The 18188-nt window shown below is 36.7% G+C and overlaps 1 protein-coding gene across 1 annotated transcript; it reads left to right on the plus strand.

Annotated features, from left to right (window-relative positions):
• The first annotated feature begins 1655 nt into the window (after nucleotides 1-1655).
• LOC306880848 (protein SSXT-like) lies at nucleotides 1656-16802 on the plus strand. The gene is made up of 10 exons (XM_079434635.1): nucleotides 1656-2020; nucleotides 4153-4229; nucleotides 7106-7190; nucleotides 7542-7668; nucleotides 9917-10141; nucleotides 10227-10391; nucleotides 10469-10546; nucleotides 13666-13788; nucleotides 14795-14925; nucleotides 16005-16802. The coding sequence occupies exons 1-10, from the start codon at nucleotides 1952-1954 to the stop codon at nucleotides 16029-16031; spliced, it is 1107 nt and encodes a 368-aa protein (XP_079290761.1). The 5' UTR covers nucleotides 1656-1951; the 3' UTR covers nucleotides 16032-16802.
• Nucleotides 16803-18188: the final 1386 nt, after the last annotated feature.

An 18188-nucleotide genomic window follows, 5' to 3' on the forward strand; every position in this document is an offset into this window, starting at 1 on the left:
ACTGCATTCAAAACTATTTTGTTTACTGTAACATGGCAAACAATCACTAGCCACAGGTCTGTTGTATACATATAAAGCATTGTGTAGATGGCAGGTAACTCATTTCTAAATGTACAGTTGATAGATGCAATTGTTAAAAAATAAATAAATTAACAAAAAAAAAAACAAACTTGTTTTTACTTTTTTTGGTTTTTGTTGCGAAACAAAATAAGTGCATTACCACCACCTGCTGCTTGGTTGGTGCAGAAACACTGTATTTTTCTGTGTATCTGTCAGGCCTCATGCATGGCATCAGATGAGTCACTCCATGTCAGCTTCACTATAGCTACAAGATATAATTGCATTGTTTAAACTATCTTTAAATAAAATTAAAAGCTTATAGTCGGTGTTGTGACATGCATGATCAAAAGCAGTACAGCATGCATGTAAAACCTGAAGAGTTGTGTGGCTACTTAGAAGGCAAATATGGCAAACCTCTATGAGCAGTGTTTAGCAAAATAGTGTGCAAGAACAGTTATAGCAAAACCATTACGTTTTTCTAACAATGCATCTTTGACATCTTTGTCATCTGAATGGCCACATCTTCTTATCCCACGATATGATGCTACATAACTTAACGGGTGTTTCTCAGATGGAAGGCTGCATATCTCGGTTGCCACGTCATCAGACGTCGCTGAAGGCCGTCTCAATCGGAAGGATCCTTGGAAGACAGCCTTCGTTTCGAGTCCTTCATTCAGCTGAAATTGAAGGATGCATGGGATGTATCCTCCGTGACCTTCAATCACCCACAATCCTTTGTACCCATTCAGTTTCATGAAAGTAAACTGATGAAAAACGAGTCAGTACTGAGCTTATCTGAATTTATTATGAAATCTAAGACAAAAATAATGTTTTCGGACATGAAAAGATAGATGTTATCTTTTGTTTTGGTGTAAATTACTTACTAAACGCTAAACTGACAATAATTTAAGCCACAGGGAGATTATAGACGGCTGTATTTCATTAATAGAAAGCCAAATAATATAAAGATTTGTAATACAAAGTTTTTTTTTTTCCAAAACTAAGTTTTATTAGTGTTTCAGCCTCGGTAGGATCCAGCCTTCCGTTTGAGAAACACCCAACTAGTTTTTCCCTCCTTGCTCCACACACACACACATTTTTCCCATATTTTACCAGTTTCTGTCAGAGAGGAACAAAATGGGGAAAAATTAATTCTTGAAACTGAAATAACTTTTAGTAAAATTAAAATACCTTTTTTATTTTTTAAAGACAGCGTAAAACAATTGCATTTAAATAACAATTCTGCTAGTCTTACTGCACAGGAAAAAACAAACAAACAAAAAACAACAGCAATTGCAGACTGTTCATAGAAATGCTTTTAATGTTGCTATTTATAATATTATCAGTTTAAATTGGAATTAAATGCTGGTGCGGTAAAATGGCAAGTTACATAAGGTAACTGAATCAGAATATTAATTTTGCACCATGTTGCACGCATGAATATGGGAAATGTAAATTCAAGCATTATATTGCATTTTACACATGACAGTGCTGTTTCGCACATTGCATTTTAACTTGAATTTAACCAACGCTAGTCAAGGCTGAGCAAATGGCATTTGGAATTCCCCCTCTGTGACCCTCAGGAACAAACCATTATTAGTAACCAGAGGTGTGTCGGTGCCCTTCTAGCGTGTATATTTAGTGTTAACCGAGGCATTATGCTTTAAATACCAAGTGCTGGATCATGATATGAAGTTATGTTTTAAGCGTCTTGATTCTTGGTTCAGTCTTGTCGGTTTTTTCTGTTTTGAGTGCGATGAGGAGACGCGACGCCCCCATCTGTTCCTCGCGCAATGGATCGTTCTGATTTCGCAGCTCAGCGCGTTTGTTGTCGCTCAGTGTGTGTTTGTGTGTCGACCGTAGCGGTAATCTCTACTAACGATTAACGAACATGTCTGTGGCGTTCGCACCGCACCGGCAGCGCGCTAAAGGCGATATAACGCCTGCCGGGATACAAAAGGTAATTTAATTGAATCTTTTTTCAAGCAGAATGAAACCGAGGGTAACTGCGTTTGCATTAACGTTAGTGGGCTCGGCTAGTTAGCTGCAACGTCTCTCCCGCCAACTCTCTCATAACACCACAAACAAAACATTTTAGAGAGATGTTTGTCGTCGTGTTCAACAGCTCCTGCAGAATAAAACACAAACAGGTCGCTCTTATGATCTTGGGTCGTTGTTTAGCGTTTAAATCTGTTTAAATCGCCTCAGCTTTGCGGTGTCTTTGTTAGCCGCTAACAGTTACATGCTCGGCTCTCTGATGAATCACAAGAGAGGATTGTGTAAAAGCGTCGCAGTGTACACGGTCAAACACAAAGAATTGTGCCAGCGATTTATAATTACTAGTATCGTTACTGTACACCTGATTTTATTATTAATCGTATGTTTTGTTACAAGCGCGTATGCTAATTGCCGACTTCTCCTTATATTGATTACGCGGGTCTGATTTGATCAGCCCACCTTTATTCTTTGGTTTTCATTATTCCTGTCAGATTTGATTAGGCAAACATTTGTTTGTCGATGTGTTTCTCTGTTTTTAATTCCTCGGTCGAGCTTTATGATTCAGTTTTGTGATTCGGGTCTGGTTTGGTCAGTGAAGCTGTATTCTTCGGTTTTCTATTAATCATGTCTGTTGATCGGTATTCCCTGCTGCTTGAATGAATAATAGGGTTTACTTTAATGAAAGGAAGTATTTTAAGGTAACAGGTTAATTAATGTGGCATACAGCACTGATTTGCTGGCACCTGATGACCAAAAACTGTTGCTTGATTTGTTGTTTTCGCGAATTTGCAGATTTTGTGTGTATGTTTGTTTCATGGCCTGACTCCTGACTGATGCGTAAACCAGCACTTTGATTCTTTCAGATCAGTTTAATTCAAGTTCACACTCATGTTTTTGAGCTATTCATTTAAAGAATCAGCAGCACTGGGTTTATACATGCAGAAACAACCCGATAGAGAGGCGTTTCTTGCCATTATGGTGTTATTGCATGATACACAGTCCTTTTATTGCATTACATTCAGTACTTGGCACTGAAGCTTCTGCCTCAGCTGCAGAGATACAGCAGCAAGAGAGCGGCACTGAGCATCAGTGCAGGATACATTGAAATATAGAGAACAACAATTTTACTCAAGTGAAAGTAAAGATACTCAGTGAAAAATTTACTCCAATAAAAGTACAAGTATCAGGCCAAAGTATGGGACGTCCAAAAATGACACTTCAAAAACTACACAAAGTGAATGTGACGGTAACTCATACAAAACAAATTCCCACAAAAATATTAATTAAAATTTTCATCACTGGTTTTATTTGCACTCAATCTTGTGCATTCAGCCAAAATATGACACAGCTAACGGTTCTATCAAAACAGAAAGAATAATGAATAAACTTTTTTGGGGGAAAACACAGCTTTGCTACCTCAACATGCTTCCTCTGATTTGATGGTGAACTTTTGAAGCCAGACATTGACCTGATGGAAGTCATAACTGAGGTAGAACTGTGTGCTTGATAATTGATAATAATTAACAATGATAATTGGTCCTCACGTCAACCATGCACTTTTGAGCTTCTGTTTACTATATTTAATGTGCATAGATAAAATAAAAACTTCTTAAGTTGAAATAAAAGGAGTAAAAAGTACTGTTTTTGCTTCAGAAATGTCAAGTAAAAGTAGTAGTCAGTTTAAATAGTACTTGAATAAAGTAAAAATCCCCCAAAATAATACTTAAGTAAAGCAATCAAGTATTTTACACCTCTGCATCCAACATTACAAAAAAAAAAAAAAAAAGATTCATTGCCTCACAGCCACTGAAAATAGGCATGGAATAAAAGCTTGATCTTGGGTTTGATATCAGCATTGTTTTCACAATTAATAGGAGTGTTATCCCCAAGTGTTATATGGACCTCTTTGTTTGTACTTTTGATGCCATGTTCTTCTTCTCTTACCATTTTTTCATTAATTATTTCTGATTTGATTAGCTACGCTTCAGATTGATTAAATTAAACATACGATTAGGCTTTTACTCATTTTTCCTGCACTATTTAGTTCTTTTTGTATCTTAATGTTTAATTAAGTTTATGATGTTTCATTTGCAGTTGCTGGATGAAAACAATCAGTTGATTCAGTGCATCATGGATTTCCAGAGTAAAGGAAAAACAGCTGAATGTTCGCAGTAAGTTCTCAGTCATGCATATGCACAGTCTTTGATGTTTTTCATTTATTTATAGATTTTTGTTTAAACCTTTGTTCCTCAAAAAGTGGACAAAAATGTCTGTCAAAAATATGAAAGATATATATATATTATTATTATTTTTTTTTTTCACATTCACTGACAGATTTCTTTACCAGCATCAGTCCTGATCATAACCACCTGAAATACATTAATTTTCAGGATCTGAACCCTTTAAATGCCGTTTTGTTTACATAATCCCACAGAACACAAAAAGTCATTTTTTTACCTGTCATATTAAAAAAAATTATAATAAAAACCGTACCATTCTAAAACACCAATTTCAATATTCTTATACAGTCATGGCCAAAAATATCGGTACCCTTGGTAAATATGATCAAAGAAGGCTGTGAAAATTAATCTGCATTGTTAATCCTTTTGATCTTTTATTTGAAAAATTCACAAAAATCTAACTATAAGAATAAGATTTTAAAATGGGAGGAAATATTATGAAATAAATGTTTTCTCTAATGCATATTAGCCACAATTAAGGACACCCTTTTATTTAATACTTTTTGAAACCTCCATTTGCCAGTTTAACAGCTCTAAATGTTCTCCTATAATGCCTGATGAGGTTAGAGAACACCTGACAAGAGATCAGAGACCATTCCTTCATCCAGAATCACTCCAGACCCTTCAGATTCCCAGCTCCATGACGGTGCTTCTTCTCTTCAGTTCACCTCACTCATTTTCTACAGGGTTCAGGTCAGAGGACTGGAATGGCCAGCAGAAGCTTGGTTTTGTGATCAGTGACCCATGTTTGTGTTGTTTTTGAGGTTTGTGTTTGGATTATTGTATGGTTGGAAGATCCAAACATGGCCCATTATAAGATTTCTAACAGAGTCAGTCACTTGTTGATTTTTTATCTGTTGGTATTTGATAGAATCCATGATGCCATGTGTCTAAACAAGATGTCCAGGACCTCCAGCAGAAATATAGACCCACAACATCAAAAACACAGCAGTATATTTCATTGTAGACATGGGGTACTTTTTATCCCTGTGTTCACCAAACCCATCTTGAGTGTTTGCTGCTAAAAAGCTCATTTTTTAGTTTGATCTGACCAGAGAAGCCAGTCCCATTTGAAGTTCCAGTTGTGTCTGATAACTGAATATGCTGGAGACTGTTTTTGGTTGAGCTAGGAGAATTTATCTTGAAACCCTCCCAAACAACATGTGCTGATGTAGGTGCTGTTTGACCAATTTTTTTTTTAAAGGTTTTCTGATCCCGAGACTCAACTATTTTCTGCAATTCTCCAGCGGTGGTCCTTGGAGAGTCTTCAGCCACTCAAAGCTTTCCTGTAGCTCAAATAGTAGAGCATGGCGCTAGCAACGCCAAGGTCATGGGTTCGATTCCCAGGGAAAGCAAGAGCTGATAAAATGTAAAAACTGTAACTTGAATGCAATGTAAGTCGTTTTGGATAAAAGCGTCTGCTAAATGTAAAATAAAATAAATAAATAAACTCTCCTTCTCACCGTGCATTAGGACGATATAGACACACGTCCTCTTCCAGGCAGATTCGTAACATTTTATGTTGCTTGGAAATTCTTAATTATTGCCCTGATGGTAGGGTTCTTAAAGCCACTTCACTAATTTGTGAAGCTCAATTATCATTTGCTGCACATCAGAAATATATTCTTTGGTTTTTCTGGTTGTGATGGATGATTAAGGGAATTTGGGCTTTGTTTTCCCTCCTATTTATATTTCTGTGAAACAGGAAGCCATGGCTGGATAATTTCATGTTTATAATCACCCTGGAGTGCTCGAAATTGTGAATATGAATGGGAATATACTTAAGAGATATTTTACTCATAAGAATTTTTAGGGGTGCCAATAATTGTGTCCAACATGTATTTGAGAAAAACATTTATTTCATAATGATATTTTCCCCCCATTTTAAATTCTTATTATCCAATGAAAGGTTCAATTTTTGTGATTTATTTTTAAAATAAACGATCAAAAGGGTTAGCAATGCAGATTAATTTTCACAGCCTTCTTTGATCATATTTACCAAGGGTTCTGATATTTCTGGCTATGACTGTATTTATATTTATATATATGTTTTTTTTTTGCAAAATCAGAAAACAGAAAAGGGTGAATATTTGCTCTGTAGGTCAAATCTGGGAAAATGGTGACACTAGGTGGAAAATAAAAAGTTAAAATAAAATAAACATTTTGAAGCCTTGCTAACGGAGTGAAAGCCTGTTAACAAAGAATGCATGATTTATGCTTAATTGGGACTGTGATTAAATATTGTGGTTTTAATGGGTTTCATTGGAGTCATTTTTGTCCTTAAGGTGCAGAGTGAGTTTTGTACCTCTTACAAAAATAGGAAATGAGGGTGAAATATTGGATTTTCAGTGCAAAAAACATATTTATGCAGTTTGCATTAACTGCCAAAAATGATTAGTTCACCCAAAAATGAAAATTCTGTCATAATTTATTAACCCTCAAGTTGTCCTAAACCTGTATGAGGTTCTTTCTTCTGCTAAACACAAACAAAGATACTTTGAAGAATGTGGGTAAGCAAACAGTTGTTGGTCCCCATTTATTTTCATATAATTGAAACAAAAAAATACTATGGAAGTCTGTGGCTACCAGCAACTGTTTGGTTACAATATTCTTCAAAATATATGTTCAGCAGACGAAAGAAACTCCTAAAGATTTGAAACAATATGAGGGAGAGTAAATGATAACGTGAACTATAGCTGTAGTGTTTATATCACACATTTCACATTCTCAAGTGATGTAGGATGCTGCGTTATTCTTTTCCCAGTTCACTCAGTGATCAAAGCTCTTTTCTCATTGCTCTCTGGCAGCTACCAGCAGATGCTACACAGAAATCTAGTGTATCTGGCCACAATAGCAGACTCCAATCAGAACATGCAGTCTCTGCTTCCTGCCGTGAGTATTTATTCCCAGTCTCCCTTCTGACACATTTATTGGCTTTAGCTAAGGTATAATAAAATGGTAAGAAACCAGAATATATTTATATTTAATATGCATAATTCATATGATCTGTATGATGTCACACAGCATGTGTTTGAATTGAATTTAAGATTAGATTGCCCTTGAAAAAAGGAGCAGGTATGTTGGTGTAGGTTGACACAAAGGAAATGATAAAGTATAAGTATGAGATTGTTATTTTGGCTAACAGGAATCATTATTAAACCAGTTAAATAAAACTGATAAATGAATGGATAAATAACTGAATGAAATCAGTGGCTGAGCAAGTGTCTCTGTGTTTCTCTATAGCCACCCACTCAGAACATGCCCATGAATCAGAGTGGAGCGACTCCACAGCTGCCCCACGGTCACAGTATGCCCTCAGACGGGCCGCCCGCACCACACATGCAGAGCCAGATGAACGGACAGATGCCAGGTACAGTCAGACCAGGGCACTCACCGTCAAACTCCAGCAGCTGAGGAAACCTCAGTCCATTGAAAACTCTGGCAACTTCTCCAAACCCCTGTTCATTTCGTTGACAAAATATTTTTGTCAACGACATTTTCTCACAGACGAAAATGAGACGATAACTAAATAAAAAACTGATTTTGATGACAAAAACTACAATGAAAATGTACTCTTATAAACGCGAATAAAAATGAGATATGCGCTATCCAGTCAGACTTATTCAGGACTGATGTCTTTTGTGGTAGTTACGTACATTTGCATTGTACCTTCCTGATCTAACCGTGGGAAACGTGGCGCTGTTGCATGCTCTACAGGCTCGTGTAGCAGCGCTTCAGACTGCTCAGTGTGGGCTGTAATCAATTAATAGCATGCATTTATGCCAAGCAATTGCTTATGAACTAACGTTGATGAAATATGACAATGTTTGCTATACAATATTTATATGGTAATATGTTTTTGACTGTTGTAAGAATGCATATTTTATTTCCCTCATCTGAACTTAAATGAGCAGCCTGCAGACATTTCAGAAGAAGAGTCACGTTTTATTTCAAGCTTTTTTTTCCAGGTCATTATAGATATTTTGGGTACATAAACTGTATTTAATTTAATTTCCATTTAATTAACAACTATTGTAGTCTGGGATTCCCCATTACAGGATGGACAGACTAAGAACATTATTCAAAATAATATTTAATATATAAATTTGACTAGAATTAGGTTTGTATAGTTAAAACTAAAAACATAAAATATTCTTCAGTAATTGAAATAAAATAAATGTTAACTGAAATTATAAAACAAATCTATATAAAGGAAATAAATATCTAAAATACATATATTAAAAATACTTTTCTTATTTAATTTAGTTTACAAGCTATACTAAAATAACCAAAACCGAAATAAAATGCATTACATTTTAACTAAACCCTTTAGATTTTATTTGACTAAAACAGCATTTGGCTTTGAAACCGCTTATTTCTAGGTAGACTTGCTCACAGTTTGCAGGTAGTTTGTTTCAAGCATCTGGGAGAAAGTGCCACAGTCTGTTTTTGACTTAAGACTGTTGAAATGTCTCTTTCTGTCCTTTTTTGCTTGTGTTTTGAAGCTATATTTAGTTGGTTATAATTCTTAACCTACAAGTGTTTAGATTTTATTAATTTGGAATTATTTTAAGAAGCATTTATGCAAGTAACTTCATAAAAATGCAAATAAAGATGATGTTCAAAGTCAGTAAATTCACTAAATTAAATAGAAAAAAATGTAGATCAGGAATTGTTTTAAAAATGGGTTTGTGATTTCTAGAATCGGATCAGATCGTGAGCTGCCTAAAGATTCTAAGATTTTTTTTTTTTTTTTTTGCTTGCTAAATGTTTTTGTTAAGCATCTAATGTATTTACATCTTTGCATAGTTTGCATGTAGTGATGTGCTTCATATGATTATTGAATGCTTATAGGGTTGTTTTAGTTTTATTTTCACATTAAAAGTGAAGGGGTTTGTGTTGTTAAAGTGTCTTGAAACCCCTCTGTTTCAGCACTGGTCTTTCACATCTTAGCGTTGAAAAAGACTCCAGAAATAGGCATGTACAGCTGTGGAAAATGGGAGTGAAGAGGGGAGAAAACAACCAATAAATCACAGACCTACAATACACTCATACAGAAAAATAAATATTAATATGTTTTAAATAGACAGAATAAAGGCATAGTTAACTTTTTGTTTGCTCTTCTTTGAATTTTCGGTCTTTATCATTGTTTGCTGTGTTTTGCTTATTTGCGCATATTTTATTTGAAGACAGGATATGTGCGCATACACAGTGTTGATTCATGTTTGGAGCAATGGAGAAAATGAAAGCTCTTTCATGGGATTTGAATTCTCCGCTGTAAGACAACCTCATGCATAATACAGCGCAGTGATTTGATCATAAGAGTTCGTTCTTATGAATAAAACTTATAAGACACAGACTCTCCAGCCACGGCAGCCAATCACCACTCCAAATTAACGCATATCCGTCACTTTTCGTGACGTTGGTTTAACTTTGCTGTTTGAATCAGAAGAACAAAATGGCTCCATAAAATGAAAAGAAAATAACCACTTTTCCCTTAATAATAGACTTGAGCGCTATTGTTGTTTTCACTGATGTGAAACCTGTAAATATGTTTGCATCTCAAAAAATGTGTTTTAGGGTTTCATGACCCTTTTAATCTCTGTCTGCTTCTGCAGGTCCAACCCACATGACCATGCAGGGCCCCGGGCCCAACCAGACACCCAGCATACCCAGCGGCTCCATTAACATGCCACCCAGCAGCCATGGCACCATGGGAGCGTATAACCACACAGTGCCCTCCTCGCAGGGAATACAGTCACAGGGGCAGATAAACATGAGCCAGGGGCAGCCCATGGCCAACTACGTCCCTCGGCCCAACTTAAACATGCAGCCCAGTCAGGGTACTCATCTGAAAACCATGTTTTAATAATAATATCAACCACATAATCAAAAAACCAGTTTGCTATGAGTGCTTGTGTTTTCTAGGGCCTATGATGCACCAGCAGGCTCCTTCCCAACAGTACAACATACCCCCTTCTGGTGGCAGCGGGCAGCATTTCCAGGGGCAGCAGAACCCCATGGGCATGATTGGTCAAGGCAATCACGTGATGGGACAGAGGCCCATGCCTCCCTACAGGCCACCACATCAAGGTATGCTGAAATCTCCTGATAAAATATTGATTCACTCAGTTTTTGGTTGTTTTAATGTCTTTTTGGTGTGTTTTCAGGACCTCCTCAGCAATATCCTGGTCAAGAGGAATACTACACGGAGCAATACAGCCATGGAGGACAGGGGGCGCCAGAGGGTAAGATGCCTTCTCTTGCAAAATGATTTGTACTGCTTCAGTAGAGCACAAATAATCTTAACCAAATCATTCCTGTGGTTGGTGGGTAATGTTATGTCCATTTTGGGACAATATGATCTACACCCACTGCCGAATAGGCCACTCCGTTTGTTCACAATTAAACTCTACACAGGGCTCTAGACTCATTCTTCCCACTGGTCGCAATTTTGTGACTAACTTTTTCAATTTGGTCGCATTTTATTTTTATTTTTTGCTACAACATTTGATTAATAAATGCATGCAGATGACCTTTAATCATAGTTTATAGTTATATGGTAACGAATGTGTTCAACATTCAACCTGTTCTTTTTCATCTGTATTATTTGTGATTTAAACAGGAATTCCTTTTTTCGTTCACTTTCACTTTCAAATTTGCAGTCTTGGTGTCATGTTTTACAAGAAAAGATAATTGTTTGTTTTGCTTATATATATATATATATATATATATATATATATATATATATATATATACACCTTTCACTTTTTAAGACTAAAACAAAAGATGGATTCATTGTTATTCTTAATTAAAAAGCAATAAAACAGTAGGCTACAATGACAAACTAGCGTACATAACATTTATTAACAAAAACGAATGACATAGGACACATCACATGCTGTATTATATACCGACTAATAAATTACAGAAAGTTTAGCAAACACTGAAGAATCAAATAAATAATAATTTTCAAAAATAATGGAAAGCCTCCATAACGTAACGTGAGGTAAACAGCAAAGATAACAAGCTTTTCAAAACAATGAAGAAAAGTAAAACTTAACTGGCTGTCACTGACAGGACTTGCATATTTTTTTCTACAAGAATACCAACATGTTTTAATGAAATTAAAATATAATTTCACTTTTTTTTTTTTTTTAAACAAACCCCAAATCAAATAAGTGACACAAACAAAATAAATCTCTTCATATAAACAAACTAAGGCTTTGTCTGTGCTCTTTCCATTTAAAATTAGAAGCAACCACTGCATTTGAATCATGATCCAAACAAACATGCAGCATGAGCAGTTTTTAATCTAAATTAGACTGTAATTTAGAAATCTGAACCAAAAACAGAATGGGCTGACTTTAGCTTTGTGTAACTTAGGGGTGGGCGATATGGCAAAAATATCATATCACGATTTGTTTTTTAGAAATATCATGATTCGCGATTTTATCACGATTCTTGGTCATGTTGGTTTTACTATTTTGGTTTTACAAGTTGTCTGAGCATTACACCCAAACTAGAAAGACAAAGCCTTTCAAGGTAAAAAACAAAAAAAAAGACATGGCAGATATTTAGGCCAAAGTGGGCGAAGATAAAAACCTTTGTCATCATTTTATCTTTCTTATTAAAAAATAAGAACAAAGATACACATTACAAATACACATAATATACAAATAAAACAAACAGTGCTTTATTTTCAGGTACAATAGGTGTATTTAGCAGAGCATTCAATAAAATTGAATGAACAAATATAAAATAAAACACTAGATAGACTGATTCCTAAAGCAACTGTATTAAAGTTTTTCAGTCAAGAATAGTGAGTGATTTTTCTCTTTGTGTTTTGTTAACGTTAAATGAATAGTTCCCCCAAAAATAAATATTCTGTCATCTGTCAATTCTGTCATAATGTTTTATTTTTATACCATCATTTACTCAAGTTGTTTTAAACCTGAATGAGTTTCTTTCTTCTGCTGAACATAAATGCTATTTTGAAGAAGGTGGAAAACCAAACAGTTGCTGGTCCTCAGTGACTTCCATAGGATTGTTCTAGTCAATGTGGACCAGCAACTGTCTGGTTACCCTCATTCTTCAAAATATCTTATTTTGGGTTCAGCACAAGAAATGAATAGAGGTTTGGGACAACATGTGAGTGAGTAAATAATGACAGAAATGACATTTTAGGGTGAACTGCCCCTTTAATGACAGTCGACAGCATGTTTAGTGTCCTGTCCCTTTAAGAACTGCACGCATCTAATATACAGGCATGCATCCGTTTCTCTCTTAACTATTTACTTTAATTTTAGAGATAACCAACTGAGTCTGTATGTAAACCTTGTGTGTTTTGACAGTATTAGCGCAAAAGATAAGTTAGTTGAGTAATCAGGCGATGTTAGACAGGCTTTTTAGTGCGCGTGCTTCAGGTGAATGCGCTCAGAAAAAATGCACGTCAGACCAGCGCGCGATTTAAACATTTAACCAGCAAGGCTTGTGTGCAAATAATGTACTTTTGCGATCGCGAATAAGTGCAGTGTCCTGTCAGAGTAACTCTGCTGCTGTATGTCGTGTTGTACAGTATATAGAGACGGAGGCGCCAGAACTGTATTTGACAATGTGTGCTGTAGCACCATACTACGATATTTCTTCAAAAGCAGATCGTGGAGACATTTTTATCGTCCACGATCAAAAATCGTCATATCGCACACCCCTAGTGTAACTGTACATAAAACATCTGAACAAAACCGCAGACGAGCTGAATGAGACGCAGATTCACTCTCTGCCAGCAGGTGGCGCGTATGAACAGCAATGAAACCGTGTTTCCTGGGTAACTTTCATATGCATCGCTCAGAGGCGAGATGAAAAGAAAATACATCCCTAGTAATCAAATTAAAACTACTTTGTAACAAAACATTTATTATTTGAGATGCTGCACAGCATAACTGTGTAAATAAAAACATGGCTGAATAAATATCCTGGTTCTGTGATATTCCTTAAAGCTATTATAATTGTTTAAGAAATGCATTTTAGTATGCAATAGTAATATATTTCTGCCTTAGGCTTTTTTTTAAGTTAAACAGAATTTTTATTTTGGCGGTATGTTATGCAGCCTTTATTTCTCTGCTGTGTGATCGGCTGTTAGATTAATCCATACGGAGTAAAAAATGTCCAGAGCTTATCATCGTTATCGACGTTAATTTCATGGCAACATTAATTAATTTTTCTCGATAGGATATCATTTATCGCCCAGACCTGGTTGTGCATGATGCAGACACTCTTAGCTGGAATTCCTGCAAACACACGGTTCATTGTACTTAGCAGGTAGCTTTGCTGATGCTTCATGAATTGCTTGTTCCTCTTCCTGTAGGAAACGCACAGTATGGTCAGCAGCAAGAGGCGTATCAGCAGGCTCCACCGCAGCAGCAGGGTTACCCTCCGCAGCAGCAGTACACAGGACAGCAGGGATACCCCGGACAGCAGCAGGCCTATGGTATGAATTATACTGACAGATTCACGTCTGAGACATCGGAAATCAATCATTAACGGCTGCATTTACTCTCAAGTTCTGCTTCTGTGTGAATGTAGCAAAAAAAATAAATCCTGTCTCTGTGTGTACAGGTTTGGCTATATATGTGATGGCTACTGTAGTGAAATATCATGACAGCTGATTTGTGAAGACATCTGTCCTCACTAGTTAGAAAGGTTCATAAAGGTCCAGAAGATGTTTAACTTTAAAGGGAACAGAACATGTTGACATGCTTTAATGTTCAAAAAACATTTAATGTTCTCTCTCTCTCTCTCTCTCTCTCTCTCTCTCACACACACACGCACACGATGTGCAAAACTCCACATTTGAACAGTCAATAGCAAATACTTAAACTAATAACAAAACATACTTATAGACGCTGGTTCAGAAGCGCCAGATTGTCATGGCAAAGTCGGAATTGACCTTTTTTTTTTAAAATAGCCTTTGTTCACAGCCAGCCTTGTACTGTCCTAGGTTCACTAAACTGTCGTCCATGCGTTGCACAAATTTGAACATTAGGGTTGTGCTGTTGTGTTGTAAACAAATCTTAACCAAGGATTCCTAATTGCGTCTACTTTCAGAAGGCCAAATAAAGTACTTTTGCTGTCGCATAGAAACACACAGCGTCTCTCTGTCACGGCTGCATCAACACTACTGCGGTTACTGAAACCACATCTTCTTTCTGTGCGTGAACATTTGGGCGGCATTATGCAAATATTTCCACATCGTGACAGACATGTGGGGGCGTGTTTGAATGAGGCGTTTTAGCTCGGTCTGGATCAGCCTTCGTATACATGCACAAACAGCTACAGAACACACTCAAGAAAAGGAAAACAAGAAATCGCATCATATGACCCCTTTAAGTCTAATGATGTACACATTTCTGACATGGAACAATTTGTGATCATAAGGTTTCTTAATCAGTTAACCGGTTATTCCCATTAGTAAACACTTCCTTTTATACCATCAGGTCCATCTCAGGCCGCTCCAAGTCAGTATCCGAACTACCCCCAGAGTCAAGGGCAGCAGTATTCAGCCTACAGACCCCCACAGCCCGGACCACCACAAGGACAGCCGCAGCGCCCCTATGCTTTTGACCAGGTGAGAAACCCTCCCGTCACTACAGAGCGATACCTGTCGAAATTTGTGTTAACAGATACTTTGTTTAAATGAGAATGGCATTTCTGTTAAATGCTGGTAGTCACCAATTTTGGAACTTTCTTTTCATGTGTCTCTGTTGAGCAGTTTTGAGCAAAACCATAAATTAAGGCCTAAAAAGGTCTTAAATCAGAGCAGAAAGTCTTTAATATTAAAAAGTCATAGCATTAATTGTTGCATGCCCTGCATCCTTAAATTTTCTTTACTTGGTCTTAAAAAAAAATACTAATCAACTGAATGGAATGTCAATATGGCCTCTGAATATAAAAACAGGTTTTTTTGTTTTGTTTTCCAATACAAATATATAAACATTCTTAAATTGATATTCATTTACTTGAGATTGAGCATATGAGTTCTTGTTGTCTGAGAAATTGAGTAAAAGTGAGTTAATGCTCAAGACCAAACATCCGAATTATGAAAATGAGTTTTCCCTTTGAATTAAGATGATTGTCCGAGGCCATTGATTGAGGCAGATATGTGTTGTTGCTTTATTCATAAATTCACTTTTTGATAATTTCCTCACAAGACAAGCTTTTTTTCATCTTGCCATTTTGCTTCCCAAGAACATTTATTAATTGAAGAATCTTTAGATAATTTGCTCTGGATTTTAAATTTTTTTTCTTCTTTTTGTAAAATGAGTTACCAAGTTACATTTATACACTTTGAAACATTGCTGTCAAACTTTGAAGACATTTACATTTATAGACCGTATTGACATTCCATTGTTTATTCCTTAAATTTTCTTTACTTTGTCTTAAAAAAGGCTTAAATTTACCTTCATAAAACCTGCAGAAACCCTGGTTGAATCATTGTGACTGTACTCCTCAGCTCCTTTTCAAACATTTGTTTCTCGCTGTCTTTGAATGATTAAATCTTTTAATCTGTAATATTTCCATCTTTAAAAGAAACTGTAATGGAAATGATTTTGAGTGACATGTGACTCTTATCCTTCAGTTAACTCAAGTCTGTCGTAGCTTGTGTTGTAGCAGAGGCTTACAGTGACTTTGTATCTTTCTTCACAGGGGCAGTATGCCAACTACCAGCAGTAGATGACGAGATGACATTTGACTTCCCACCCTAGCATTTCCAATTTGGAGCTGTGTGTGATCTGATGAAGGGCTACTGCGCTCTCAAAATCTCTATACATCACCTATGAAGAGATGAATCTTCCCTGCTAACGTAGACTGAACTCTTCATTCGGCCACAAGCATTTGAACTAACCGATCAACGATTGGCTCGATTCTCAGCACAGGTGAACTAATTGTGAAACGCCTATAAAACTCATTTGACAAAAAAAGAGAAAGCGTACACATTAAGAATTTCCTGTCAACTCATATGTGCATTTTTGAGTTTAACAGAGAAGCAATTTCACAGCAGCAATGCCTTAAGTGAAACAGCTGCCTTATTTACAGCAACTTACGAAATCAGTGAAAATACAGAAACACACACAGCAGTGGAACGTGTTGTTTTTCTAAATAAAATTATTTGTGCGTTGTTGTTGTTTTTTACATTTTCTCCTCTCCCGCAAATGTCAGAGAAGCAATAATGCTGAGGTGCGAATGAAGGCTGGTGGAGAGGTGGAAAATGGTTTTCAGGTTCAAAACTATGCTATGATGTATAAATGTATTTTATGCTTTATCTAATAGAGCTCAGATTGAGTCCAGGTGTTGAACAGTAGCTCAAAGTGTTGTCCCGTGTGCTTATTGACTGTATTGAATTTTCTTTCGTTTTTGAAGGTGGGACGTTCCATTTTAAAATTACCTGTATGTCTTGCTGAAATTTGATTAAACCGATCTGGTACTGTAGTGGGTTGTATTTCAATCATGGTTGAATCATGGACTGTCTTCAAACTTGGTATCAAAGAAGCAAGCATTTTGTAGGGGGTCTGGGGATTCTGTAGCCCAGGAGTGCCCAATATTGCTCAAAGTTCTGCTTCAACCCTGATCAAACACAACTGAACCAACTAATCAGGTAGGTTGATCTCCAGGAACAAGATTGGGCCCCCCTGCTCTATCCTATCCTGTATCCCAACAAGACCTTGGCTCCATCACATGCCTGCTGAGAAATAATGGATCAGTCAAAAGGTACTTTGATACTTGTAAGCTCAAGGGTGCAACACTTGGACAAAACCCACAATAGTGTCCGGCCATTCCCAGGAATCTGCGTAACTCCCTGCAATCGGAAGGAACTGGAAATACACAAATGGGCAAAATTTTGCTTCAATTGGAAAAACCTGTCCATTTTCCACTATTTTGTCCAAGGTAGGTGAATTTAGCCTTAAACTCTCAGATTTCTAGTTAAAGAGGTCTTTATCAGATTCCCTTTTTTGACTCAAAATCTGCGTCCCAATTCAAAGGCTGCATCCTTCGAAGACTGCATTTGAAGGGCGATTGCGTTACTGCTGTGAGACTGAAGGCTGTCCTAATTGAATAATGAAGGCTCCTTCAAGTGTGTCCTTGAAACGCGCCCTTTGTTTCTCAGGCAATGAAGGCTACAACAGATGGACCCTTCGTGGCAGACCTACCACAGAATTTATTGCGCACCAGTGACGACAGGATTTTTTTGAGAGAAATTTCCAGATTAAACTTTTTAATGTAATTACTGAGTTCTACTTTAGGCCGGAATGCACTAAACGACTTTTAAAATCTGAAAAGATTTTAAAACACTGGGCATCATACACTAAACGACTGAGGATCATACATGATCAGACTTTAAAGTTGTTCTGATCACAACAAACCCAGAAAGGAGTGCCTTGTTGCTAGGAAACACGTGACCAATGAAAACGATGCCTGTTCTAAAATCGGCTGGAAATACATGTTTGATATCCTCCGACTCGATGGAATCAAAGGGTGCGTCTCAATCAGCTCCCTTGTTCAGTAGTCAGGGCACTGATCAGGGAGTCGGCCATTTTAAGGGCTGTCTCAATCACAAAATCCTTCTAGTGCACTCGAACACTAGCACAAATCCCACAATGCATCGCAAATTCTAGGGAACATCCCTTACCGGAAATAGTGTCCCAGTCTGAAGCGTGAAACATAAACAAGCCAACTCGATAATATAATGACACGCAATAGAAGATTTAAAAAAAGACTAATTGTTTTTAGTATATTTCAGTATTAACGCACATCGCCAGACAGGTAATGAACACATCTAGTTAACATTTATAATTAATATTTGGCTGAAATGTTGTTAGAACAAGTAACAGA

Source organism: Barbus barbus, assembly GCF_936440315.1.
Source record: "Barbus barbus genome assembly, chromosome: 15".
Classification (NCBI taxonomy): domain Eukaryota; kingdom Metazoa; phylum Chordata; class Actinopteri; order Cypriniformes; family Cyprinidae; genus Barbus; species Barbus barbus.

Coding starts and splice junctions, on each gene's coding strand:
- LOC306880848 (XM_079434635.1), top strand. CDS start 1,952: ATGTCTGTGGCGTTCGCACCGCACCGGCAGCGCGCTAAAGGCGATATA. Junction 2,021..4,152: donor CGCCTGCCGGGATACAAAAG/GTAATTTAATTG, acceptor TTTCATTTGCAG/TTGCTGGATGAAAACAATCA. Junction 13,789..14,794: donor CGGACAGCAGCAGGCCTATG/GTATGAATTATA, acceptor TTATACCATCAG/GTCCATCTCAGGCCGCTCCA.